Source organism: Lepidothrix coronata, unplaced genomic scaffold (genome assembly GCF_001604755.1).
Source record: "Lepidothrix coronata isolate B3197 unplaced genomic scaffold, Lepidothrix_coronata-1.0 Scaffold105, whole genome shotgun sequence".
NCBI lineage: Eukaryota > Metazoa > Chordata > Aves > Passeriformes > Pipridae > Lepidothrix > Lepidothrix coronata.
Genome location: NW_016690285.1, coordinates 1,814,465 through 1,839,820, shown reverse-complemented (window position 1 = coordinate 1,839,820; position 25,356 = coordinate 1,814,465). Strand labels below are relative to the sequence as shown.

General features: G+C 47.9%; 2 protein-coding genes across 10 annotated transcripts in view; both read left to right on the top strand.

Moving 5' to 3' along the window:
* The window catches only part of STAM2 (signal transducing adaptor molecule 2), an 18,506-nt gene extending 2,277 nt beyond the window's left edge, over positions 1–16,229 (top strand). For 2 of the 4 annotated variants that reach the window (XM_017823798.1, XM_017823800.1), the window contains exons 2-14: positions 2,555–2,639; positions 4,419–4,494; positions 4,710–4,805; positions 6,529–6,675; positions 7,935–8,004; positions 8,341–8,527; positions 9,124–9,218; positions 9,829–9,911; positions 10,077–10,164; positions 10,602–10,656; positions 11,567–11,720; positions 12,744–12,883; positions 13,611–16,229. In XM_017823798.1, the coding sequence (XP_017679287.1) occupies positions 2,602–2,639; positions 4,419–4,494; positions 4,710–4,805; positions 6,529–6,675; positions 7,935–8,004; positions 8,341–8,527; positions 9,124–9,218; positions 9,829–9,911; positions 10,077–10,164; positions 10,602–10,656; positions 11,567–11,720; positions 12,744–12,883; positions 13,611–13,818 (1,437 nt within the window). In that variant the 5' untranslated portion in view covers positions 2,555–2,601 and the 3' untranslated portion in view covers positions 13,819–16,229. Of the gene's footprint in view, positions 1–670; positions 843–2,554; positions 2,640–4,418; positions 4,495–4,709; positions 4,806–6,528; positions 6,676–7,934; positions 8,005–8,340; positions 8,528–9,123; positions 9,219–9,828; positions 9,912–10,076; positions 10,165–10,601; positions 10,657–11,566; positions 11,721–12,743; positions 12,884–13,610 lie in introns of those variants that run through there. The other 2 variants (XM_017823799.1, XM_017823801.1) reach the window with 2 other exon arrangements.
* Positions 16,230–18,410: 2,181 nt separating this feature from the next.
* Positions 18,411–25,356, top strand: part of CACNB4 (calcium voltage-gated channel auxiliary subunit beta 4) — a 74,278-nt gene continuing 67,332 nt past the window's right edge. For all 6 annotated transcript variants that reach the window (XR_001876248.1, XR_001876247.1, XM_017823754.1 and 3 more), the window contains exons 1-2: positions 18,411–18,492; positions 18,566–18,649. Coding sequence is in view for 4 of the 6 variants with exons in the window: in XM_017823754.1 (XP_017679243.1) it covers positions 18,484–18,492; positions 18,566–18,649 (93 nt within the window). In the remaining 2 variants the exon portion in view is untranslated. The remainder of the gene's footprint in view (positions 18,493–18,565; positions 18,650–25,356) is intronic.

Here is a 25,356-nt window from a genome sequence, read left to right as displayed (position 1 = left end):
AGGAAAAGGTGGGAGGATTGGGATTGTTCAGCCTGGAGAAGAGGAAGGTCCAGGGAGATCTTGGAGCCCCTTGCAGGGCCTAAAGGGGCTCCAGGAGAGCTGGAGAGAGATTTGGGACAAGGGATGGAGGGACAGGACACAGGGAATGGCTTTAAGCTGAATAAGGGTTGGTTTAGGTGGGATATTGAGAAGGAATTCTTGGACCACCTGGGCTGGTGGAAGGTGTCCCTGCCCATGGCAGGGGGTGGCACTGGATGAGCCTTAATGTCCCTTCCCACCCAAACCATTCCATGATTCCGTGACACTCAGCTTGGATTTGGCTGTTGTGCGGTTCAGGGACGATCCTGAAAACCTTCCCACAGTGGCAAAGCATTCCCTCTTTTCCTCTGACAGCGTTTGGAGGCAGGAGCTCCGCCAGCTTTTCTCCTTTGGGCAGGAATAGCAGCAAACAATTCCCAGCCCCTTCCCAGCTGCTCATTCCAGTCCTCTCCCGGGCTGGCACAGCTCCTGCTGCAGCTGCACATCAGCTCGGGGGACTCACCCACTCCAAAATCACTCACTGGGCCTTCGCTCTTCCTGCTTTTTAAAAATCCACTAGGCAGCAGAGTGGGATTTGAGTGTTCCTTCTCTCAAAGCAAACTCGGCTCCGGCGTTCCCGCGGGAATCGGAGGGATGCAGAGGATCAGGCAGAGCACGGGTTTGGAGTTTGTGCTCTCTTAGCGCTGAAAAAAAACCCTTGGAAAATGTGTCCTCCCCCAGCTGTTCCTTCTGATCAAAGGCCAAGTCTGAGCATCTGGGAAGGAGTTATCCTGCAAAATCCTCTGTGGGAAGGAGGGAAGCAGGTGGTGTTTCCTTTGGTGTGCTGGGAGGGAGAGGAGTCTCCAGAGCTGGGAGGGTTTGGAGTAGGGCAGTGCTGGGATTGGGATCCTCCCTGGGCAGCCTTTAGATCCTCCCCAAAACGGGCTGTGTGGGTGCAGGAGGAGGGATTTGCCTCTGACATTCCTCCTGGTAGGAATGTGCTGGCTGGGGGAGAGGGAAAAGGCCCAGGAATGGAGAGTAGGGAGCACTGAGCGGGAGCTGTGCTGTGGTTTGGGACGTGGAAGGTGTGGAGTGAGGGATGAGCCTGGAGAAAAGGGGGCTCAGGGGGGACCTTCTGGCTCTCTGCAACTCCCTCATGGATCCAGGTGGGAATTGGGCTCTACTCCCAGGGAACAAGGGACAGGAGGAGAGGGAACGGCCTCAGGCTGTGCCAGGGGAGGCTCAGGTTGGACACCAGGAGGAATTTCTCCTGGAAAGGGTGGTCAGGCCTTGGCAGGGGCTGCCCAGGGAGGTTTGGAGTGCCCAGCCCTGGAGGTGTCCCAGGAAGGCCTGGCCGTGGCACTCAGTGCTCTGGGCTGGGGGACAAGGGGGGCATCGGGCACAGGGGGGATCCATGACCCTGGAAGTCTCCTCCAACCTCAGGGATTCCAGGATTCACTTCCTGGTGAAACCTGTAATCCTCAAACCCTCCTGTAGCCACGGGCAGAGTTGGGATTGTTTCACCCATGGCAGGCAGAGCTGGGCTCGATTTCCACTGAGGGTCCAGGAAAACTTCAGGACATCCTTGGGAAGCGCTTCCAAGTCTTTTGTGGAGGATAAAAGTGCCACTTGTGCCTTCCTGACAAGCACCATGAGGGCAGGGAAGCTGCCCTTGGAAGGATCCAGAGCCCATGGAGTTTTCTTGCTGACCTGCCACCATTTCTCCCTGTTTCCTGTTTGCTGCTCCTGGAAAAAGAGGCACCTCTCAGAAATCCCAGGAATTCCAGAGTGGTGACCCCAGGCAGTGCTATGGAATCACGTGCCCAGGCTCTTTTCCAGGCCTTGGTGCTCTTTGCCCTTGGCTTTCCGGGCACAACTGGCGGCTGCTGGAATTTGAGGAGCTGGATTCCTGTGGATAAAGGGATTGGATGGGAGGATTTACCCCCTGGGGATGGAGATGTGCTTTCCAAAAGCCATTTTCCCTGGCAGAACTTCCCAGGAAATCCCAAGCTTTGTGCACCAAACACTTCAGGATAACCTTCCATGATTGTCCAGCACTGGGGGTTGGTATACCCAGGGAATCTCCAGCCTCCAGGGGCTGATTTGGTTTGATTTTAATTTGATTTTTTAAAATAAATTGAATATTAATAATAATAATAATTGGCACTTCTCTTTGAATTCAGTGAAAATATCGAGTTGGTGGATTAAAATGAAACCTTAAGGCAGCAAGTTCAATGTATAAAATACTTGATTTGCCATTTCTAAAATTGATCTGCAATATTTACATGGGATTAAAATAATAAAAGCACAGATAAATAACATGGAGCCTTATCAGTTTATCCCTAAAAATGAGTGTCCTGCCCATGGCAGGGGGTGGAACAAGAGGAGCTTTGAGATCCCTTCCAGCCCAAACCATTCCCTGATTCCATGAAATATTAATTATTGGTAAATATCAGTATTAAGGAATTTGATAGGATGTGTTGCCTGGAATCTGAACGGGGTCTGACCCTTCATAAATCTGATTTTTTCCTTCCAGAGAAAGCTACAAATGAATACAACACCAGTGAGGACTGGGGGCTCATCATGGATATATGTGACAAAGTCGGGAGCACTCCCAATGGGTGAGTTGGGCCCTGGAATTCCATGGAATTCCGTGTTGGTGTGAAGGATATTTCAGAGGGAAAACCCTCAAAATGCTCAAATTCCACAAATATGTGGCGTTGGCTCTGAAATTCTTCAAAATAAATATTCCAGAGGGATTATTCCAGCGCAAAACCGAGGGCGTTCCAGGTTTTTTTCTGGAATTTCGCACAGCAGCCCGAGTTATTTAATGATCCAGCCTAAATTCTGGGAGGTGACTGTGCCAGGAGGAGAAAGGGAAATAGTTCCTTTGCAGGAAAATACCGATTTATGATGAGAAATTTGGGGTTGATTAGGAGGAAAAATGGGAGTGAGGGAGGAGAAAAGGGGAAGAATAGGGATGAAAACACAGATCACTTGGAATCAGTTGAAGCTGAGTGGTAATACTGGGATATAAGGGGAATTTCAGGGATCTTGGAATGGCCAAAAGATGTGGGATTTTAAGGTGAGATGCTGAATTTTAAGGCAATTTTTTCGAGTGATAACACGTTTTAAATTTTTAACTAAACCTCAATTAGTGCACAGGCAGAATTCTGAAGGAATTTACAATTGAAATACAACTGCTAAATTAAATTCTATAACATATAAGATTATGACACTGAGAAAATTGAGGGGTTGTTTTGTTGTTTTCTTTGTTTGTTTTTAATTAATTACCTCCCACAAGGAATAATAGCAGATCTCTTCAATCTTTTATTAAAAAAACAATGGGTTTAGTGCCATTTTTGTCGAGTTTTAAATCTGGTTTTGGGGGAGAGGAGATTGTAGAAAATGCAGTGGTTTGTTTTTCAAGGGTACATTCAAAAATATAACTGTATAAAAATACACAATTAAATCTTATCTAGATAAGTTTTTTCCATGAGATCAAATCCTAAATTCTGAATGTTAAAATCGCTTCAGTTTTGGGTGCTTTTCATCCCTCCTGCCCATCACTGAGATAATAATAAAGAATTATATTATGAAAACAAATAAATATATAACTCAAATAAATATGTAACTGAAAATCAACTGAGTTGACTTTGTTTGTACCTGAAATGATGATAAAAATATTAAAAATAAAAGTATATTTCTGTGGCACAGAGACTTTTCTGTGCTTTGCTAATACAGCAGCTGAAGGGATATTAGTTTTCAAAATGCAGCATCAGCTTTTTCAGGGGGGTTTCATGTTTTTAGGAGCTCAAAATAATAATGTTAATGAAGCTTTTCATCTGCCTGAGCCCCTGTAGCTCCTGCTGCCATTAATGCTCATTTAGAGTGTGGAAAAACTCCTCAGCTGGAACATTTAAAATGCTTTTTGTTATTCTCTACCCACCTCAGATTGTGCTGAAAGAAATCATGACATCCTTGTGTCCTCAGGCTCTGGAAAAGGGGATCCAAGAGCTGGAGCAGCACAAGTTGGAAACGAAATCCTTTGCAGTGGCCTCTAAAATAACCATTTATTTAATCATTTTTGGTTTATAGTGACGTTTCTTGCATTGTCTGATTCAACTTAGTATCATTTTATCCCTTTGTGACCCCTCAGCAGTGTTTGGAAAAGGATCCAGGGGGCAAATGGAGCCTTTTCCAAGCCAATGCACAGATAGGAGCAAACAGGTGGTTAAATCTCTTTTTGAGCCCAGCCCTGGGAGAGGTTTTCAGGTTTGGGGACATTTTTTGTTCAGAAATGTTTTGCCATTTGTTGCTCATCCAGTTGGAGTGTCTGCTCTGCATTTCTCTCTGATTATTCCTGATTATTCCTGATTATTTCTCTGTTCCTTTGGCAGAGCAAAGGATTGCCTTAAAGCCATCATGAAGAGGGTAAACCATAAAGTTCCCCACGTGGCTTTGCAAGCACTGACAGTGAGTAAATCCCCCCTGTTCCCCCCAAAATCGCTATTCTTGATGCAACACAGCCATTATTTAAACAATTAACCCCTTTATTAACTTCAGTTAATAACTTCATTAACACACAGTGCATGTACTAAACACAGGGTTGAATTGAACTCTTTTATTTTGGATTATTTTCACCGTTTTCACGCTTTTTCACAGTTGTATCTCTGCTTTTTTTTTTGCAGCTTTTAGGAGCCTGTGTCTCAAACTGTGGGAAGATATTTCACCTGGAAGTGTGTTCTCGGGATTTTGCCACCGAAGCTCGAGGGATAATAAATAAGGTAAAGCTTTTATAACCTTAAGTGCTGGGGGAGGATTATTTTGGTAATTGCTCTGCTTTGTCTCAGCATAACAAAACTAATGTTGTGGTTAATACACTTTTTCTAGTTTTGGTGCAGTTGCAGGAACTGCTCTTTGTGTTTTCACTGAAATTTGTGATTTTTACTGTCAAAAACAGTGGATTAAAGAAGCAACAGCTGCTAATACCCCAAATGACCTGAGCAGTTTTAATTGAAATTCAAACCTGTGACTCTTCCCAAACTCGATTAATTTGATAATGGTAAATGCAGCTTTTCTTGAAGAGGGTTTTATTGGCCTTGAATGAAACTCTGAAGTGGGAACTGTCAGAAAGTTAAATCACATTTTTACAAGGAAAAAGGTAAAACCTGGAGACAATTTTCTAGGGATTCTGAGGGTGTTGAAAGAGAAAATAACCAGGAAAGGAAGGCTTAAAGGTTGGGGTCCAGCAGCTGATGGGATTTAATCTGGATGTGATGAATTGAAAAGCACAACCAGCTTTTCCCAAATTGCTTCTCCAGCCAGAGCCAAACCTGGTTAATGGGTTAAAAAGGAGTTTTCAGCTGCATGGGAGCCCTGGAACCATCAGAGGTTGAGCAAAGCAATTAAGGGAACTTAATAAAATTGCTGGGAAGCAAAATGAGTTCACAGCTCTCCTGCTTCTTGCTTTCTGTGGAAAAATAGGTCTGCAAGTGCTCCCCTTTTCTCATTACCCACGGTCCAGGCTGAACCAGGACTCGACCTTCATGGTCTGACAGCTCCTGGAATGCCAGGGAAACCTGGAATCCCACGGGAGGATGGTCTGCTGGGGAGAATTCATTGTGGTTTTGGGAAATTATTGATGTTTTACCCTCGTCCCTGGCCCATTTTGGGGGAATAACGTGCAGAGGGCAAATAAAATTGGGAGGAAATTCAGTGGAGTGTAACAAATGTCTTCGTGCTGATCCTGAGCCCATCAAACCACGGCTTTCCTTGGAATTAAAGGCACATTTGAGCCCAAACCTGTCAATGTTCTCACTGCTCAGAACATGTTTACAGCCTTCCAGTGGGAGCTGATTCCTTGGCTCAGGAATCTTGGCCAGCACTGCTCTCGTGCAGAGGCTGGAGGAGAAGGTGGGAGCAGAGGAACTGCAGGCAGAGCACGGACCTGAGCTTGCTTTGCCCCCACTCCAGGCAAACATCTCAGCCCATCCCTGCCCCTCAGCTCCCAGTTTGGGAGTAGAAACTGTGCCACGAGAGGGGTGGCTCTGTGGATAATTCCTTTTTGTGGGAGAAGCTGATTCAAGGAGACACAGGGATGGTTCAGGGAGCAGGGCTTTGTGAGGTTCTCTCAGCTGGCAGAAATGTGTTCTGGCATCTGAGGTCAGGAAAGGCAGGGAAGGGGGATTGTCTTCCAGGGAAAGACAGTGTCTTATATTAGACCAACTTTTGTGGTTGGGAGTGGAATAACAAAAGGAATGGAGAGGAAATTGAGGTAAAATATGGGGTAACTTAACACAGAAGGGCAGAAATTTGGGATAAGTGTGGTGAGTGGCCTGAATTTCTCCAAAACTAGTGAGGTGGAAACGTGGCTAACATTTGAAAAGTCAAACAGTTTGTCTTTTAACCCTTCCTTAACCACCTTAAAAGTGAATTTAAAATACCAGCACTCTTCCTGTTCATTCTGAGGTTCAAGCACATCCCTTCCTGGGCAATTTTGTCTTCCAGGCTCATCCCAAAGTGTGTGAGAAGCTCAAAACCCTCATGGTGGAGTGGGCAGAGGAATTCCAGAAAGACCCCCAGTGCAGCTTAATATCTGCAACTATCAAATCTTTAAAAGAAGAAGGGGTCACTTTTCCTGCAGCTGGATCACAGGTAAAAGATGGTTTGGGATACTGTTGGATTCAGTGTTCCTGGGAACAAGGGAAAATATGTCTGGATGTGGTGACTGGAGCTTTGGATCCGAGGAAAGCAGGATCCTGGTTCCTGCTGGGCTCCTCCTTAGGCTGAGCTTCACTTCTGGCCATTCTGCTTTTTTTTATGAATAAAAAAAAGGGAAATTTAGACAAAGAAGACCAGACTGAAGGCCATTCCATGATGCCCCTGTGAGTTGTTTCATTTTCTCCCAAAGATTTTTTAGAGCTTCGTTTTCCTGTCACCACCTTAACCTGAAACAATTCTGCACCCACACTTGGAATTTGGTGTTTCCTGGCTCTCATTTTGCTGCCATGGAGCACACACCCCTTCACTCTCCCTCCCAGAGCCTCCCAAAGCAGAGGGCAGTGCAATAGAGACATTTGGGAAGAGGATCTGTGCTGTGGTTTCCTTTTCCAAGTCCCCATTCCCCGTTTGGGCAGTTCCCTGTCCGTGGCAGGGATTGTCATGGGTTTTGCAGTGGTTTGTTCTTTATTTTTTATGGTTTATTGTACCTTCTCTGACTGGCAGATATGATGCCAGGTGGTTTCTTTCTAACCTTTATTCTTGATGCTTCTTAGTATTTTCATGTTAATGATGAGTCAGGTGCAGATCAGCCCTGAAAATTCCAAGGACAGCTCCTACTCCATATTCCTTACCCCAAGTTTACTTTGCTCCACATTAAACACCGAGGGGTTTTTTAACTTCTACAATCTTTCCTTCCTCCACAAAGATGTTTTCACTTCTAAATCCAGGCTATGTGTTAAAACATATGGTGGAAACATGGAAGGTTTGAGCACTGGCACCCAATTCCACTTCCCTGGGGGAATGAAAACTCTAGGAATGATTTCACTGTGCTGGTGTGGAGACTCAGAGTGTTTCAGTCAGCAGCTCCCATTGGGAAGGAGGGGTGAAGGACAAAGGTGCAAAGAGTCATTTCTCACTTTAATAAATATGACTAAATATAATAAATGCGAGTAAAATAATTATTTAAATGTTACTTGTATTAAATCTCAATATTTATTTTACTTCTTTCCCTGCTGAAAACAAAACCTGGCTGATGTTCTGAAGACTGGTGATTTTTCCTTCTTGAAAGTCATCTTGATTCCTTAAGGCAGCTGACCAGGAACAACTTGGTGCTCATTTTTTTAAACATATAATTATAGAGATTTGGTTTTTTTTTTTCTAACCTGAATTTTCTGTTGTTCTCACCTTTGCAGGCTTCCACCAACGCTGCTAAGAATGGTTCATCAGCCAGCAAAACCAAAGAAGATGAAGATATAGCTAAAGGTAAGTTAGATTTGTGCTCCAGAAGTTTTGTTAAAAAGCAGGGAAATGGGAATTTGGGCTCTTTTCTGCCTCATGGAATTGAAATCAAATTCCCAGCAGGCTGGGAGTTGGAATACTGTGCCACTCATGGTGTTTTTCTCACCCATGAGGATCTGGGGTAAGATATAGTCTACCCCATGGCAGCCATTTGAACTTGAAATTTTAAATCTTAGAGAAGCAGACCACGTTTAAATGACACAGTAAATACTATTTTTATTACATTAAGAAATCAAACCACCTTTGTATACAGGGCTAAGCACACAAGACATCTGATTTTTCTTTCTCCCTTAATTGTAGCCATCGAATTGTCTCTGCAAGAGCAGAAGCAGCAGCAAACAGAGACCAAATCCTTGTACCCAAGTGCAGAAATGCCCCAGAACACCCAGAGCCTGAGGAAGGTGCGAGCCCTGTATGACTTTGAAGCTGTGGAGGACAATGAGCTCACCTTTAAAAGTGGAGAGATTATTTTTGTTTTGGATGACAGGTATAACACGCTCACACGGAGGGGGGGACTTTATCCCACCGTTATTTATCCCACAAAATACTGTTTGCTTAGGATGGTAAACTTTTCCTGGTAGAAACATCCTGTCACTCTGGCCTCCATCACACCCCTTTATCTTCCTTTTGTCTTTCCATCCTCCTCTTTTTGACCTCTAGCGCAGACAAACTCAAGGATTTCATGCAATTTGTAGTTTTTTAAGATAAGTGTTAGTTGGTTGTGTGTCATCCCAGAGCTGAATTCCAGCTGCTTCCAGCATTTGTTAAATCTCTGGCTATCAAGGAGCACATTTGGTAGGGATAAAAGTGGTTATAAATAGCTGAAGTGATTCTTGTTGTTACCACCTGTAGATATACAGAGAGTTATAAAGGAATCAATATAAAGAATTGATGAATTGTGTTAAGTTTGGAGTGATTCCTGGTCCCCTGATTCCTCTTCCTCCCTTCCCTCCCCTCTGCCCCAGCTCCTGGCTGTGGCTTGTTGTTAATCTCTGTACTCAGGATCACAGGTTTCCTGTAAAAAGCCCCAAATATGTCTCTGTTTTAATGCCCAGGGGTTTTAATCCATCTTTATTCCCCCAGTGACGCCAACTGGTGGAAAGGTGAAAACCACAGAGGAGTGGGGCTGTTCCCATCCAATTTTGTGACCTCTGACCTGACTGTGGAACCCGAGGCAGGTGAGTCACCTGCCCAAAACTCAGGAGTTATTTTAGAAAGGCAGGTTTATGCTGCAGCTAATTAGCCCCTCAGCAAAATAATTCCCTGATAATCAGCCTGGGGAAAGAACTGAGAGACATCCTGCCCTTGTTTCAAACCAGCAACCACAGCTCACAGCTCGCTGTAATCTCTGTTTTCTCCTCTTAAGTTTTCCATTTCTTCCTCCTCTTACAGAAATTTGGTTCAGCTCACCAGAGCTGTTTGTCACTGACATATTACACACATGAACCCAGTAAATTTTAAAATGTCACATTCTCTCTTCAGACCCAAGAACAACATCCCCAGCCGTGGCAGGGGGTTGTCAGAGTCACATTGTTGGCTCCATCCAAGCCCAGGAGACCAAAATAAACCTCAGCACTCAGGACTTGGCTGGAAGGGAATGTGTTGGAGGTGGTTTTTAGCTTTTAGGTTTCCCAGGCAAACCCATTTGCCTTTCACTGGGTGCATCACTGCTTGAAGCACTTGTTCAAACATCTCTGCCCTTTAAAGAACTGATGGATTACAGGGAGGAAATGTGTGTTTTAAGTTAACCTAGAGCTGCAGAAAAGAAACTCATCTTTGTTCTTCCAGCAGCTGTGGATAAAATCTCTGTTCCTGAGGATACTGCAGAAGAAATTAAGAAAGCAGAGCCTGAGCCAGTTTATATAGATGAGGTATGGAGCCACTTTAAATGTAAAATATTGCTGAGCTTTTGCATCCTTTTGCTACTGAATGCTGGCAGATAATTCTTTTTGCATAAAGAACTTTTATTTGAAAATTCAAAGGGTCTCTGCGTTGGTTGGGAAATAAAAGTTCTTAATCTTCTCTTCACCTTCCAGGATAAGATGGATAAAACACTGCAGGTGCTCCAGAGCATAGATCCTACAGATTTAAAGCTTGATTCTCCAGATCTTCTCGACTCAGAAGGTACTTGGAGCACTAAGCTATTTTTCTAATATTATTTCTGCTCACACAATTACCTTTTGTGGCTCGAGCTGGTGGTTCTTTTGTGTTTATTTTAAGCTTAGAGGAACCGTGGTCTGTACCCAGAGAGTGCTGCAGAACAGTTTCTCTCCCAGTGGGAGTGTGGGGCTCTGTGTATAATTTGAATTTCTTTAATAGTTCCAAGCCAGCTCCATGTTTAGCAGAGCAATTTGCATAGCTTCCAGCTCCCAGAAAATGCCTGATCTTTGCAAGATCCAAATCCCAGCTCTCAGCTAAGCACTTATCGAAATAACATAAAAAAATTGGATTCTTACCCGGCTACACAAAAATCAATTGCTTGTTTCAATAAATGCTTTTGGCTGCATTTAAGCTCTTAATTTGTGCAGGATATTAACTACCTCAACACTTTGTGCTCACAGATATCTGCCAGCAGATGGGTCCAATGATAGATGAAAAACTAGAAGAGATAGACAGGTGAGCCTAACGGAGCTTCTCCTATTTACTGATTTACTTCAAATTCTGCAGTTAGAGTAATATTATTTTTTGTGCTACTTTCATCTCCCAAGCTGGAAAACCTTGCAAGGAAACTGTGACAACCCTCCCTTTATTTTTTTAATGCTGAAGTGTTGAGTTCCCAGGGGGTGCACTCAGGTTTGGTTGCTGCTCTCCAAACTTTCCTGCACGAGTCATGGGTGCATTTTATTTTGGCATTCTTTTTTGGCTGGAGCCTTTTGCAGCCTGGCCAGAGGTTGGAATTTTCAGTGTCCTGCTCAGCATCCATGACAGGAAAATCTGTTCAGTGTTATCTTCACCTCTCCCTCCCCAGATTTGGGCTTCCAAGACCTGAAGGAGCCAGGAAAGATGGAGAGAGACTTTTTACAAGGGGTGGAGGGACAGCACACAGGAAATGGCTTCCCACTGCCAGAGGGCAGGGATAGATGGGATATTGGGAAGGAATTGCTGGCTGGGAGGGTGGGGAGGCCCTGGCCCAGGTTGGGCAGAGAAGCTGTGGCTGCCCCTGGGTCCCTGGGAGTGCCCGAGGCTGGGTTGGACGGGGCTTGGAGCAACCTGGGCTAGTGATGATCCTTAATTTCCCTCCAACCCAACCCATCCATGATTCTGTGATTTCTGGGGATATTTGGGGGTGACAATACCCCTGGGAGTTGCTTGTCTCATGGCAGCTCTGGGGAGGGATAGTTTTGCACCACTTGGGCTCTCCCTCCAGTCCCAGAACAGCAATTTTCCAATATAAATGGGTAAAAACTTGACCATTTACGTTTTAAGGCTTAATTTTTCTTGCACATTCCAGGCTGTTTAAGGAACCACTTCCCTTTTTGCCCCCTCTAAAAGAGCTCAGTGTCTTTATCCCTTTGTTTTGAACCAGGAAACATTCCGAGTTGTCGGAGCTGAACGTGAAGGTTCTGGAAGCTCTGGAGCTCTACAACAAGCTGATGAATGAGAGCCCCATGTACTCAGCCTACTCCAAACTCCACCACCCTGCACAGTTCCCACCCACGTCCTCGGGGGTCTCTGTGCAGGTCAGTATCCCTGGATCTGGGAATAGAACTCGGGATTTCTGTTTGGAAGGATGACAGCAAACACGAAGCGAGCCCACGAGTGACCTGACACTGCCTGGGGGGGCTTTTCACAGCCTTGCCAGGAGAACCTGAGGGATGCACTGTTGGCTCTGCTTGGCCAGTATTGAAAATTCCACAAGATTCCTCCCATGGTTCCTTTTTTACACTTGGAATTGTGTGTCTCAGCTCCTGCTGTGAGTCATGTCAGTCCCCGAGTGGAACGTTCCCTTCTTCTCTAATGGAGGGGACGGGGGTGAACTGCAATATAATATTAATCCCAAGTGTGGTTTTTTTTTTCTAAATATGGAAACACCCCCCTTTTAGGTCTTTTTAAAGGAATGAACATGTTCCATCAGTTATAATACCTGGATAATAACATATTTATTAGTTACAAGCACATATTCAGGCTCAGGAGTGTTTTACGGTGTCCCCAATGTGCCTATTGAGGGCTCGAGGAAAAAAAAAACCCAGAGGAGAAGGAGAGGTTTTAAAGCACAGAATGAGGGTTTTTACTTGAAGTGAATTTTACTTTAATGTTAATTGTTCAGTGGGAAAAGAATAGTTGCCATAGCAACTGCCAGATCTGAAAATATGTCAGTTAAAAGTAATTCCGTGTCCTTAACTCCCGGTGACGATGGAAAATTCATTATATCTGGAGGTTAGAAAGTAATTTAAGCCAAAAGGCAACTGGAGTTTGCTGCTCCTTCCAAGATTCCTGCTTCCAGTGGTCAGAAATGCGGGATAATGCTGGCCATGCTGGGCTTTGGGAGTGGTTATCTGGGACAAACCGTTCCTTCAGTGCCCATAAATCATCCCAAATCCAAACCCAGTGAGCTCTTTAGTCCTGTGATACCCCAATTTTGAGGAAATCTCTTATTATTTAAGCCAGAAATGCAAGAAATTAAAAGGGTTTCATCTTTCTGATGGTTTGATTTCCAAAATATGCTGAGGAAATCTCAGGTTCCTGCTGGATTTTCTTTGCAGTCGTATCCCGTGCAGCCTCCCAGTGGGAATTACATGCTCCAGGGGGTCCAGCAGGTCTCCATGTCCCCAGGGTACAGCCTGGCACCTCAAAGCCTCAATTCCTCGGGAGCCACTCAGCCCCCTCAAGCTGCTTATTTAAGGTATGGATCCACCAAATTCCTCTCCCAGGTGGGAATTCTGCTGCTTTGCCTGGAAGTGCCACGTTCTTGTCACATTTATATTTACAGTGACACGGAATTTTGAAAGGGAAACACCAATTTTACTGAACTGGGTATGAGTGGGAACTTTATTAGGGATAAAATTGGATGTTTCCCAGGAAGCTTTTAAGGGATGAAGCTTGAAAAGGAACCTCAGACTTCAGGTTTAACCACCCAGCCCCAGAGGGTAAAAATTAAAGAGATTCCACAGATATTCGATGTATTAATTCAGTATATTTCACAGAATATTCTGAGTGGGGAGGGATCCACAAGGATCATCGAGTAGCAAAACTGTTGAAGAATTTTGGGGGTGAAAACATTTTTCCTGCAAAAGCCATAAAAACCTGCCAAGTTACAGGCATGAAAATTATGGAAAGGGAGTATTCCTGGGAAATTCTCTGTTTATTAACGTGGGAGAGTAACAGGAGGGAAACCTGGGGCTGCAGCTGGTTTGGGTTGTGAGGGTGTGTGTGTAAAAAATGTGGGTTTTTAGCCAGAAAGCCACTGAATACCTTGAGAAACGACCATTTGGTTCACGTTATGTTCAAATTTCTGTGTTCTTAAAGCCCCCAGCTTGCTCTTGGAGCAGCCAGTGGTGTTGTTGGTGAAGCTGGTTGTGGGGTGGATGGGCACGAGTGGTGAGAGTGAGCCTTGTGTTGTCTCCCTGCAGCCCAGGCCCCGAGCCCGCTCTGCCGCAGCCCTTCCCGAATCCCGGCCCGGCCGCCTTCCCCCAGCACCAGCTGGGAATGCCCGTGGACATGGCAGCATTCCAGAGCAGCACAGCCACTCTGCCTCAAGGACCAGGTTATCCCGTGGCACTTCCCGCTCACTCCCTTCTCCAGCAACAAACAAATTACCATCAGCAGCCTCTGCTTTAAAACCACCAGCTCCCATTCCTGAATTAGGGAATGACCACCCGGCCTAATGATCTTTCTGCATCCCTGTCATGGAAATCAAAGTACATCTTCCTTTTCCAATAACCCAGCTCGCTGCAGAGTAAAAATAGGCACCAGCTCTGATGGTGATTTGCATATTTGCATCTTGAACTAGATTAGGGGATGGTTTAAAATAATTCCAGATTCCTTCGAGCCCTTCTTTTCCTGCGCTTTCAGGAAACGCCACTTTGTGAGTCTTTGAAAGATGGTCCCAAAATAATTCCCTTTTAAATGTGTTTCTGGAAGCTGGAGGAAGCTGAGACGTCGCTCGGTGTTGCTTTTGCCTCCTCTGGTGTCTCCTGTAATCCTTCTGTCCCGGTGGCTTTAGGGAATCTCTGCAGTTTGGAGACCCGGAATGGGAGCGATCCGTGAGTCCAGCGGGAAGAGGGCTTGATACGGTGACAGTGAGGACGTGATCCTGTGGGAACAGGAGGTTTTTACAGTGCTGCCTCGGGATGGTTTGGAAAATCCAGAGAACTGGAGCGTTCTTCTTGAAGGAAACAAGTTTTACCAGAATTCCCTTGTCTTTTGGCAGAGGTGGCACTGCAAGCACAAGTCTCCTTGGGAAGAGCTGGCAAGGGATGCTCCCGGCCGGATCCAAGGTGCTGAGCCAGGAACTTGCACAGAATCTCTTTTTCTTTTCCTTTTTGGATGTATTTAGAAGTGAAGGAGCATTGTACTTCCTTGTGGGAAAGGAGGGGGCTCGAGGATGTTTGGAGCTCCTTCAGACTGTGAGGATCTGCCTTGTTCCCCTTCCAGGGGGGAGCTGAGTGGAACAGGAATCGCCTCGATGGGACCAGGGGCTTCTTCCTCTCTTGGATTTCCTTTCTCTGCCACCATGGCCGTGTCTAAACAACCATGGATCACAGAGGAACTCTTGGGAAAGGTGGATTTAAGGCAGAATCCACGTGCTGGTGGGTGGGAATGTGCTCCCCACACAAGGAGTGGAAAACAACAGCCGTGTCCCTGGAGCTGGGAAGTGTGGCTGAGAAAAGAAATCCAAGGATTTCTTCCCTGATGCACTTTTTAAAGGGGTGGGGTTTGTACCAGGGAGCAGATGAGCTGGATTATCCTTATCCATATCCTGGGAATGTGGGATTTCTTTCTTTTTTCTGTTTCAACACTGAAAAAAATCACTTCACTCTGTTCCTTTTCCCTCCTCACTGTAGCAAGGTCACATCCATGCCTGCTCTAACAACCTGTGGGGAGTAATAACCCTTAGACTGGGGAAATAATGGAAGCAATTAACTGATACAAACATCTGGATTCAATCCATGGAGCTCCCAGATGTCTCCATAAGTATTTTTGGTGTCTGGATTCTGTCCCCCGTTGGAATTCCCAGATTCTGGGCTGTTGAGTGACCCAACCCCCCCTTCACTCAGCACCTCCTCCCCTGGTTTCACCTTTTATTTAATGATCATGACCTTCTGTTCACTTGCAGCCTCGTGCTCATGCAATAAGGTGTTGAGAACCTGCTCTTTAAATCACTTTTTATTTAAATTTGTGCAATTGGGGGGGGGGGAGATTTTTTTGTCTTTCCTTTTGACAGGCCTTTAATTTGTCTTGATCCTTCCCCTGGAAGTAGCTCAGTACAAACAGCACCCGTGGCAATACTGAAGCGTTTTGAGAACTTGTTCCTTGTGTCTTTTAAGGAAATTAATTGATTTCAATGCTGCTCTTCCAAATTCTTGTTGTTTGGAGCTTTTGTTGTAAGAGTTGACTTTGTTCCGAGTTGGTTTGTGGTCAAATTAAACTTTGCTCTCGTTGGTGTAAATCCTCCATGTTTGTTAGGAATTTGGGATTGGTGTTTTCCAAGCTTTGGCCCGAGAGAAATCTTGAATGGAGCCAGCCAAATGTGATTTGATTATGTTCAGTTCCTTGTTAAATATAAATAATGTATATACTCGTTTGTCTGAGGTTTTCTACGCAGCTCCACACACGCCTGGACTTTTCTAAAAGCAGGATTTGTCCTCCTCTCATCTCTTCTCTTCCTAACTCTGTGATATGCAACTTGTAGATAGTGTAAAATAATTTAATTATTATTAAACCAGTGTATTTAGAGGGGGGGTTGCTGTTTCTCTTCACACTTGTAGACACGATCATATTTATTTTTAAGGCCTGATTGTAACTGAACATGCTGCCAAAGGATTTCTCTAACTCCAGATTTCTACCTTAGGTTTGTACCTGCTGTTTTCTATTGGGAATTCACATTGGGAATTCTATTGGAGAACTCCTGCTTTTTTCATATAAACCCTTAACATAGGAACCCGGGCGACTTTGTAACGAGAACTTTATCGGGACATATTTGTTTCATGGGTGTTCAGTACCAATAATAGATTCATTTTCTCCTGCTGTGAGTTGGTGACCTGTTCTGTCCGTTCAACTTGTCCTTGTCACCCCACCCGGGGGGGGCTGAGGGGTCGTGCTGTCACCTGACGTGACCAAGGCTTTGTCTGTTCGACTGGCTGCAGAAATAATGTTAAAAAATCAGATGGTTTCAACCTTCCAAAGGATGCTGCGTCTTCATTGTGCTGGTGGTGGGACAGCGGGCTGGAGCTGTGGCCTCTCTCAGGAACTATTTCCTGAGAGGAAGAGGATTTTTTTGCCTTGTTTTCATCCTTTCTAAGAACCTCTTGGTTACACCGAGCACTGCGAGGTGTCTGGAGTGAGTCATGGTTGTTAACAAACACACCTGAGGAGGAGTCTCTTGGCTGTGCACTTAATTCCCTGTCAAAGGAGGAATTCTCTTTGCTAAGTGATTAATTCCATGTTAAAAGAGGAATTCTTTTTGCCACAGGGTTTAATTCCCTGTTAACAGAGGCAAAATCTGAGTTGTCTGAATGGGACTGAGATTTCTGGCTCATCCCAAATACAAATGAATCCTTCATTCCTGCTGCTAAAGCTGTGCATGGGCAACAAAAAAGTGGGCAAGGAGCCTGATGTAGCAACCCCAGAAGTTGTTTTTACACATAAATCTCCTGGTTCTCATCATTTATTTCCAGCCCCTTGGAGTTGCTGACCCCAGTGGGTTGATTTTGGGTCACTTCAGGCTGAAAATATAAACTTTACCAGCCCTTATAAAACCAAATCATATCCTGAATTACAGGGAAATGCTAGGCTGCTTTTCCTTTTGCATCCCAATCTTGCCTTGCTGGAGTGAGCCCTCATCCATTGGGTTTCTGGACAGAACCTTTCCTTGGGAAATCAGCCTCCCCACCATTAATGTGTGAAGGAAAGTGCCTTCCCAGGACCAATTTAATGATGCAACTGAATGTAAAAATAATCTCATTTCAACTCCAGCCTTCGTGACCCACATTCGTCTTGGACAAAGAAACCAGGCTGCTCCTGCCAGCCAGGAATTAAAGGATTTGGAGTCTGGAGCGAGGGAGGAGGACGTTGGACCCTCCCCAGGATCCATGTGTGTGCTCAGAGTGCAGGTGTGAGATCATTCCAGAGCCAGGCAGTTCCTCCTCCTGCTCATCCCGGTGGGAGGTGTGATGTGTGATGTGCCTGCAGGTGAAGCTCAGCACTGGGAAGCAGGAAATCCAGGAAATCCAGGTCCTGCTTCCAGCGCTTCCGCAGATTTCGGCTTCAAACAAATCACTTCATCTCCTGCTTTAGCTTTTTTTCCTCCACGCCCTGGACTTTGGAGCGCCCTCCCTGCCTGGGGGTTGATGCCAGTTCGGGCTGATGGGGCTGGGAAGGGCTGGGCAGTGCCCTGCTGGTCCTGGCTCAGCTTGAGGGGTTAAACCAGGCTCAGAGGGTGGAGCTTGTCCCGACCACCTCTGTCACATCTCCCTTTGCCAGTGGTTTGGGTTGGAAGGGAAATTGAGGATCACCCAGTGCCACCCCCTGCCACGGGCAGGGACACCTTCCACCAGCCCAGGTTGCTCCAAGCCTCATCCAACCTGGCCTTGGACACTTCCAGGGATCCAGGGGCAGCCACAGCTGCTCTGGGCACCCTGTGCCAGGGCCTCCCCACCCTCCCAGGGAAGGATTTCTAATCTCCAATCTAAACCTTTTCCTGATGGATGTAGGATAATTTGACAGCTGAGAGTCGGAGTAACAAGGTGTCTCTCCCCTGTTGTGTTAATTTGTGGCTGCTGGTAACGAGGTCTCCAGGTGTCCTGAGGGATGGGGAATAGCAAGGACTCACCTGCCAACAATTCCTTCCCAATATCCCATCTATCCCTGCCCTCTGGCAGTGGGAAGCCATTCCCTGTGTCCTGTCCCTCCATCCCTTGTCCCCAGTCCCTCTCCAGCTCTCCTGGAGCCCCTTTAGGCCCTGGAAGGGGCTCTCAGCTCTCCCTGGATCCTTCTCTTCTCCAGGGGAACCCCCCCAGCTCTCCCAGCCTGACTCCAGAGCAGAGGGGCTCCAGCCCTGGATCCTGCGGCCGCAGCGATGCGGGACGGGGCTGTGGGAATCGGGACGGGGCTGTGGGAATGTTCTCCCGGGGTTCTCATTCCCAGCCCCGCCCCGGGGCCGCCCCCACCCGCCGCCCCCTCCCCAGCGGCTCCGCCCCGGCGGCGGAGGAGCCGGGCCGGGATCCGGGAGATCCGGGATAAGCGGGATAAGCGGGAGAGCCGGGCAGCGGCGATCGGGGCGCCATGGCCGCGGTGGGTGCGGGGCCCGGGGGGCGGCAGCGGGGGGGTGGCGGTGCCGCGACCTTGACGCTTTGTCCCCCCGCAGGTGACCAGGGGCACCGCGACGCGCCGCAGCCGCCTCAAGCGCTCGGACGGCAGCACCACCTCCACCAGCTTCATCCTGCGCCAGGTCAGCGCCCGGGGGGCTCGGCGGGGGCTCGGCGGGCAGGGGGGCTCCGTCCCGGCCGGCCCGGGGCAGCGGGACCCGCCGGTCACGGTGCCGCAGCCCGGGGATGCTCCGGGTCCGCCTCAGCCGGGGATGCTCCGCGTCCTGCTCCGGGTGCGGGGCAGTTCGGGCTCGGGGCAGAGCTGGGATACCCCCGGCAGGAGCGGAGCGCGGCCCCGAATCCTGGCTGGAGTGGCGGTTTGACGGGATGAACTCGTGGGTTGTCCTCGCCTTCCCTTCCTCGGCTGCGACTGAGCCCTCGGGCTGCTTCTCTGGTTATTCCCCGTGACACCCCGGGCGAGAGGTGCACTTGTCGCAGGGAATGGAAGCTGAGGTTTTAGGGAGCTCCTGACTTCAGGATTTCTGGGAAGAAAATGTTTTAAAGGTGTCAGGAGCATCAGTGGCTCAGCTGGGGCTCCTCAGGGCTAATTATACAGCCCCCTGTGCTCCCCCTGGCACTGCAGGAGCAGTGGTACCATTATGGAACCCCCTGGTAATAGTTCCCCTTTCCCTTCCCTGTTTCCCTTTCCCTTCCCTGTTCCCCTTTTTGGTCTCTAATCCCAGTCTCCCACTCCTGCCTGCCCTGAGTAAAAGACAGACTGACATCCCGAGCCTCCCTGAAGCATCTCTCTCACCTGGAAGACGCATCTCAGAGGAAATGTTATTAATTTGATTTAAAAGGAGGTGGAACATTTCCCAGAGCACAGACCTGTATCCCAGATTCCTCGGTGACTTTAGCAGAAATTTAAGGAAGCTCAGGGAAAGCTGAACTGGGCCCTGGATGGATTTGGGGACACTTGTCATGTGTGTCGTGCCCAGGCCGTGGCAGCTGCGAGGTCGGTCTGTCAGGGAGAGGGATTTTAATGACCCGGGGAAGTTTGATTTTGCTTTGTGGCATCTCCTCGTCAGCTCCAGCCCGGAGCAGAGCCAGAGAGTCCTCATTCCCAGGGTGACATGTGAGAGCCTCAGCAAGAATCTGCTGCTCAGTGTGATCTCAGCCGTGGAAATGGGAGCTGAAACAAGGATAAGGGAATATAGAGGCAGTTTTAGGATGTGTTGGGATGTGGAGATGTTGCCGTGGGCCCTCCTTGGGGCTGTCCCGGAGAAGCTCGATAGGAATGTTGTTTCCAGAGGTGGATTTTGTGCCCTGTGGAAATCGAGGGTTTGTGATTTAGGCAGAGGGTCATCGGCGTCACTTGGTGTCTGAGGGAGCAGGACATGACGTGGGATTTTGGGATCCTGGCCTCTGCCAGTTGGATTTGGGAGGACAGGGGGATCCACTTCTCTCCTGACCCCTCCTGAGGGGGTTGATTTACACACTGGAAGGGCATTGCCAGATTCTAACAGGAAAATCAGGTGCTGGGATGTTTTCCCTGTCCTTCCCTCCCACTGGGAAGTTTTCCCTAATAGCAACCAGGCTCCACCAGCCACAGTGGAAGGTAAAGTCCCACCAGCAGGGATTAACTCCAGGGAACACTGTGCTGGTTGTAGGGCTGATTTAAAAACAAACAGGAATTCTGTCAGTGAGATCTGCAATAAATGTCCCAAAGGACTTTAAACCTTTCACAGAGCTCGTATGTGCTAAAAATTGAGCACCAGCTTCTCATCCAAGTCCGAGATACCCATGGAAATTGCATCCTTGGTTTCCTTCTGTGTCAGGAGAGACGCAACTCCCCGGGATTTGAACTCATTATTTGACTTTTCACTGTGTTACATTTAATTTCTGGCCTCTCAATCTAATTTAGGAAGGGAATAACGTTTGGACAACTTTTGGGTTTGCCTTTTCGCCCACACCACGTGGTGAGAAAGCAAAGAGGGTCCGTGGGGCCAAGTCCTGTGTGTGGCCACAAGGACAGAGCTCCCGACTCCATGTGGGAAGCTGGGGGTGCCCCTCGTGTCACACGTGCTGGAAATCGAGGGGATGATGTTTCAAAACCCCAAAGAGCTGCCCAGGGAGGGAGATCCTCGTGTCCTGGGGTGACCTGGAGTGCAGGATGTCCCCAGGGGGTTGGTGACACGGCCGAGGCTGCGACCAAACCCGGTGCTGGAGGAGTTAAGTGTGGCCTTGGAGCAAGGAATGGGTGCACAGAACTGTCCCTCTGACGTGGCAGGTGCTGCTCAATTATAGTGAAGAACCCCCTTAAGGGACAGAAGTCAATTATAAGACACTAAGTAGGGCAGCTGAAAACATGTGCTTGTAATTCCACGGGATGCTGCCGGAAGAATTCCTGGTTGTGCTTTCTGGAAGGTTTTGTCTTTCTGCCCCTTGTTGTGTGACCTGTGACCACACACAAGTTGTTTTTTCCCTTGGAATTCTGGTAGCATCGCTTTTACTCCCTGGGATTTTTTTTTTTTTAGGGAATTTATTTCACTGAGGAAAGTGAAGTGACCTGTGGAGAACAACAAGTGACAGCACGAGAGGAAACGGCCTCAGAATGCACCAGGGGAGGTTTAGGTTGGATATTAGGGAAAATTCCTTCATGGAAAGGGCTGTCTAGCCCAGGGCACTGATGAAGTCACCTTTCCTGGAGGGATTTAAAATCCATGTGGATGTGGCACTTGGGGACGTGGGTTTGTGGTGGCCTTGGCAGTGCTGAGGGTTGGACTTGGTGGTCTTGGAGGTCTTTTCAGTGTCAGGCTTGTAATAAAATCTTCTTGATTCCAAAGAACCAGTGGAAATCCTTCCCAAATCGTGGCAGAGATTTCAAGTGAAGCCACTGAGTGTCCCTGTGCAGTCCAAGGACATTTAACTTCATGTAAAACTATATTTAGACACGCAGTTTATTTCTGGAAGGGTTTTTTTTTTTGCTGCTTATTTAGAGATATTTGAAGTTAAAGCCAATTTTCTTTTAAGACTTAGTTACACCTGGTGCTGCATCTCTGGCAGTGCTTGTGCTTCCCCTTTTCAAATGGCATTTTTCCTGTGTAGTCCTGAGAGGAAAAGGGAAAGAGCATTTTCTATTCTTAGAGCAGCTCTCAGGCTGGAAGAACACTTTAAAAGGTTGGTGACACTCGGATCAAAAGGTTTGGAATCTTTATGAAGAGTTTTGTGGCCTTGTTTCCAGCTGAGTTTGTGTGTGGGAGGGGGTTTGGGGTTGTGGTGTCCTGGGCAGGACCAACTTTGGCATCTCAGTCCCACATCTTTTTGCTTAATCAAGCACAGGTAGTTCTGGCTCAGGTTTGGGAGGGTTTCGGGGTGTCTGAGCCCTGTTTGTCCTTTCTCAAGTGTGAAAACCTTCCCCTTGACACGGGAAAGTCTGAGGTGTGGCTTCACCTGAGGGCAGGGACAGATGGGATATTGGGAAGGAATTGCTGGCTGGGAGGGTGGGGAGGCCCTGGCCCAGGTTGTCCAGAGAAGCTGTGGCTGCCCCTGGATCCCTGGAAGTGTCCAAGGCCAGGTTGGAGCAACCTGGGCTGGTGGAAGGTGTCCCTGACCCAGGGAGACCCAGCACTTGGTCCCTGCTCACAAGTGATGTGTGGGGGCAGCTCCAGTGACCATTTCTTACTGAACTTTTCAACGTGCATCCAATTTATTCCTCCAATTTTGCTATTTTTGTCTTAAAACCATTTTGCTCGGCGTGAAATGAGACCTCAGTGTGTGACCTTGGCACTCTGGTCTTCTTTACGGTTTTCTGGGATGCAGGAGGTGGCTGTAGCTGGCAGTGTGAGATCCATTCCAGGGGGGACATGCAGTGATCCAGGCATTCCTCAAAATCCAGCTCTGACTAGGGGGATAAAACACAACATGCAGAGGAGCAGCTCTGAGTTTCAGTCATTCCCCAGGCTGAGCTCAATTCTGCGATGAGTCATTAATTTCTAAAATACAGCTTTACTGTCATGGAATGTGATTATTCCATAAGGCTGTTATTTTTCTCTGTGCAGCATTTAGAAGCTCTTTAAGCATTTGACAGGTGAATAAAAGATTGAGCCCTCTCTCCAGAGAACAGGAGCCTCGCTGGCACAGAGGTGACATCGCCCTGAGTCGTCTCTCTGCTCGACTCGGGGTGCTGAGCTCACCCAGCAGCTGCAGCTTCCAACTCAAACCATCTTACGAAGTAAAGCAGAGTAGATTTACTTTGTAAAAGTACAGATTTTACTTGGCAAGTGTACGTTATTTAGGTTAAATCAAAAAGGGAGGTTGAGGCTCGAGCTGAGCTGAATGTCCCCGGGGTGTCTCGCTGTGGTGCCCCAGCCGCCAGGGGAGTTCCCCTCGGTTTGCAGCTCTCTCTTGCACCACAAAGTGAGCTTACAGAAGGTCCTGTGAGCTGTGGGGGGAAGCAGGGTCTTCCATGATGTCACAGAATCATCAAATCATGGAATGGTTTGGGTTGGAAGGGACCTTAAAATCATCCAGTTCCATGGGCAGGGACAACTTCCACTATCCCAGGTGGCTCCAGTGCCCATCCAACCTGGCCTGGGACACTTGATCCTATTGCTCTGCCAGTTATGACAATCAGGATTTAACTCCCAAATCCCAGAGGTGACCTTTGAAGCTGGTTTTGTTCTCAGGGCAGGGCTGAGCCCCATCCCTCGTGTCCCTTGTGCAGGGGCTGTGCCAGCTGCTGGCACTGGGATTGTGCCACCACAGCAGGATTTCCCTGAGTCAGCTTGGAGAGCTTCCATGTCTCCTGCCAGCTGGAGAGAGCCCATCCCACCACTGGGCCCAGCTGGGTTTGGACCCTCGGTGAGGCTCACAGGGTGAGGAGAAATGAGGAATTCCCTCCTGGAATGAGGAGGGTCAGGCAGAGCCTTCCCTCTGGCTGCATGTTCCCGTGGTGGGAGGTGCTGCACCTGGGCAGCTCCAGGTGAGCCCAAGGGTTGGATCATGTCTAGATGACACCTCTCCATAATTTCCTGTGTGGATGAGGTCAGAGTGATGGGATACACAACTCTTTTCCCCAGTTGTCTTCCAGTGTGGCTTGAGGGGCTGGTGGACTTGGAGCCTGTCCCCCCTTCCTGGGTGTGTCTGCAGGGCCAGGAGCTGGACTCTGATCCCTGTGGGTCCCTTCCAGCTCAGGATATTCCATGATTCCATGAACCTTCACAAGGCTGAAATAACAGCAGGAGGAAACTTAAATGGATTGTTTTAATCAAAAAAAAGAGGAGGAAACATGGCTTCTCTCCTCGGTTCTGTCCTCACCTCACCCGACCACGACGAAGCCACCAAGGCTTCTGCACATTCCCTTCTCCCTCTGGAAGGCCGTGTGTCTGGGAATCTCTGTCACCAGGAGGCTTAACTGAATGTTTCTCCATGTACTCCTCGACTCTCCAATTCAGTTCCCACTTTGTGTTCCCTCAGAAAAGGGGGAAGGATGTTGTGTGAGGGGGCGTTTGCAAGCAAACAACGACCCCCACCGTGCTCTCCAAAACAAACTCCCCCAAATGATGGTTCGGGGTTGTGTCTGGAGCCTCTGCAGCCTTTGGTTCACTGAGTTCTGTCTGTGGGGAGCCCTTGGCTGTCCTTGGCGCTCCCTGAGCGTGGCCGGTGCTGCCCATGGAACTGGAACAGGATCCATGTCCTGCCTGTGGAATTGGAACATGATCCGTGTCCTCATGGGTCCCAGTGCTTGTGATTGGATTCCTCGTGGATCCCGGTGTTTGTGGTGGGCACCAGAGCACAACAGCAGCCCCCTGGGATTGTAGAAAGGCCGGGAGGCGACGGCAAACGGAATGAACGGGGCCCTCTTTGTGGATTTGACGGAGCCGCTGCCGTGGATGCGCGAAAGTCTGAGCCTTTGGAATTCTCCCTTTAAAAATCCCATGTCCTGCTCTCCTGGCAGATGTGCTGACCGGCTTATTGTCTCCATGGCAACAAGGTTTGGGTTTTAAGATAGCCTGAAGTCACAGAAGAGAACCGGGGTATTAAGAGAGCGGGCAGTGTGGGTACGGAGGGAAAACGGGATCGGGCTGCTCCTCACCCCAAACCCGGGTGTTTGGCATCGCCTGTCTCCCTGCTCCGACTGGGGGTGTTTGTTTACATGTGCTTTTGGAGCATGACCTATAAAATGAACGCTCCTCAGTCGTGCAGGGTTGGTACAACGAGGCATTTGCATGACTGGAGTGAAAAAATGCCGGAGCGGTGACACGGAGCAGGGAAGAGTTAAAAACCAGCTCCATCAACGTGCGGGGCATAAATATGTGTAAATTTATAGATCATTATAAATTTGTAGGCTATGAATGCACAGTGTTCTTGCTGTAACGAGGAGGTTGGATTCAGAATTCCTACGTGACCCGATCAGCCCCGGGCCAGCTCCATCCCCACCTCCCATCACCTCCTTCCAGTCCCACCAGTTTGCTTTGTACCCCCAGTGTGGTGTGATTCCAGGTGGAGCCCTGGGAGGAGATCTGGGAGCTCTGGGATGTGCCGTGGTTTCTATGGACACCAACGGCTCGTGTCAAACACGATCCGATGGGATTGTGCTGAATGTGGAGGAAGCAGAGTTGATCACGTGGGGCTCCAGACCCAGGGCTGCTAAAATATGTTCTGTTGCCTTGAAAGGAGTGTTGTTGTTTTTTTTTTTCCTAAATTCCTTAGGTTTTGGGTGACGCACAGAGTCGGGAAAAAGAGCTTCTGACCAGGGTGAGGTGGGAAAGCCTGGTGTGGGTAACCTCCAAAATTCTGCTTTAATAAAGCAGAGCCCCAGGAAATACAACTGCCATGTTAAAAAATA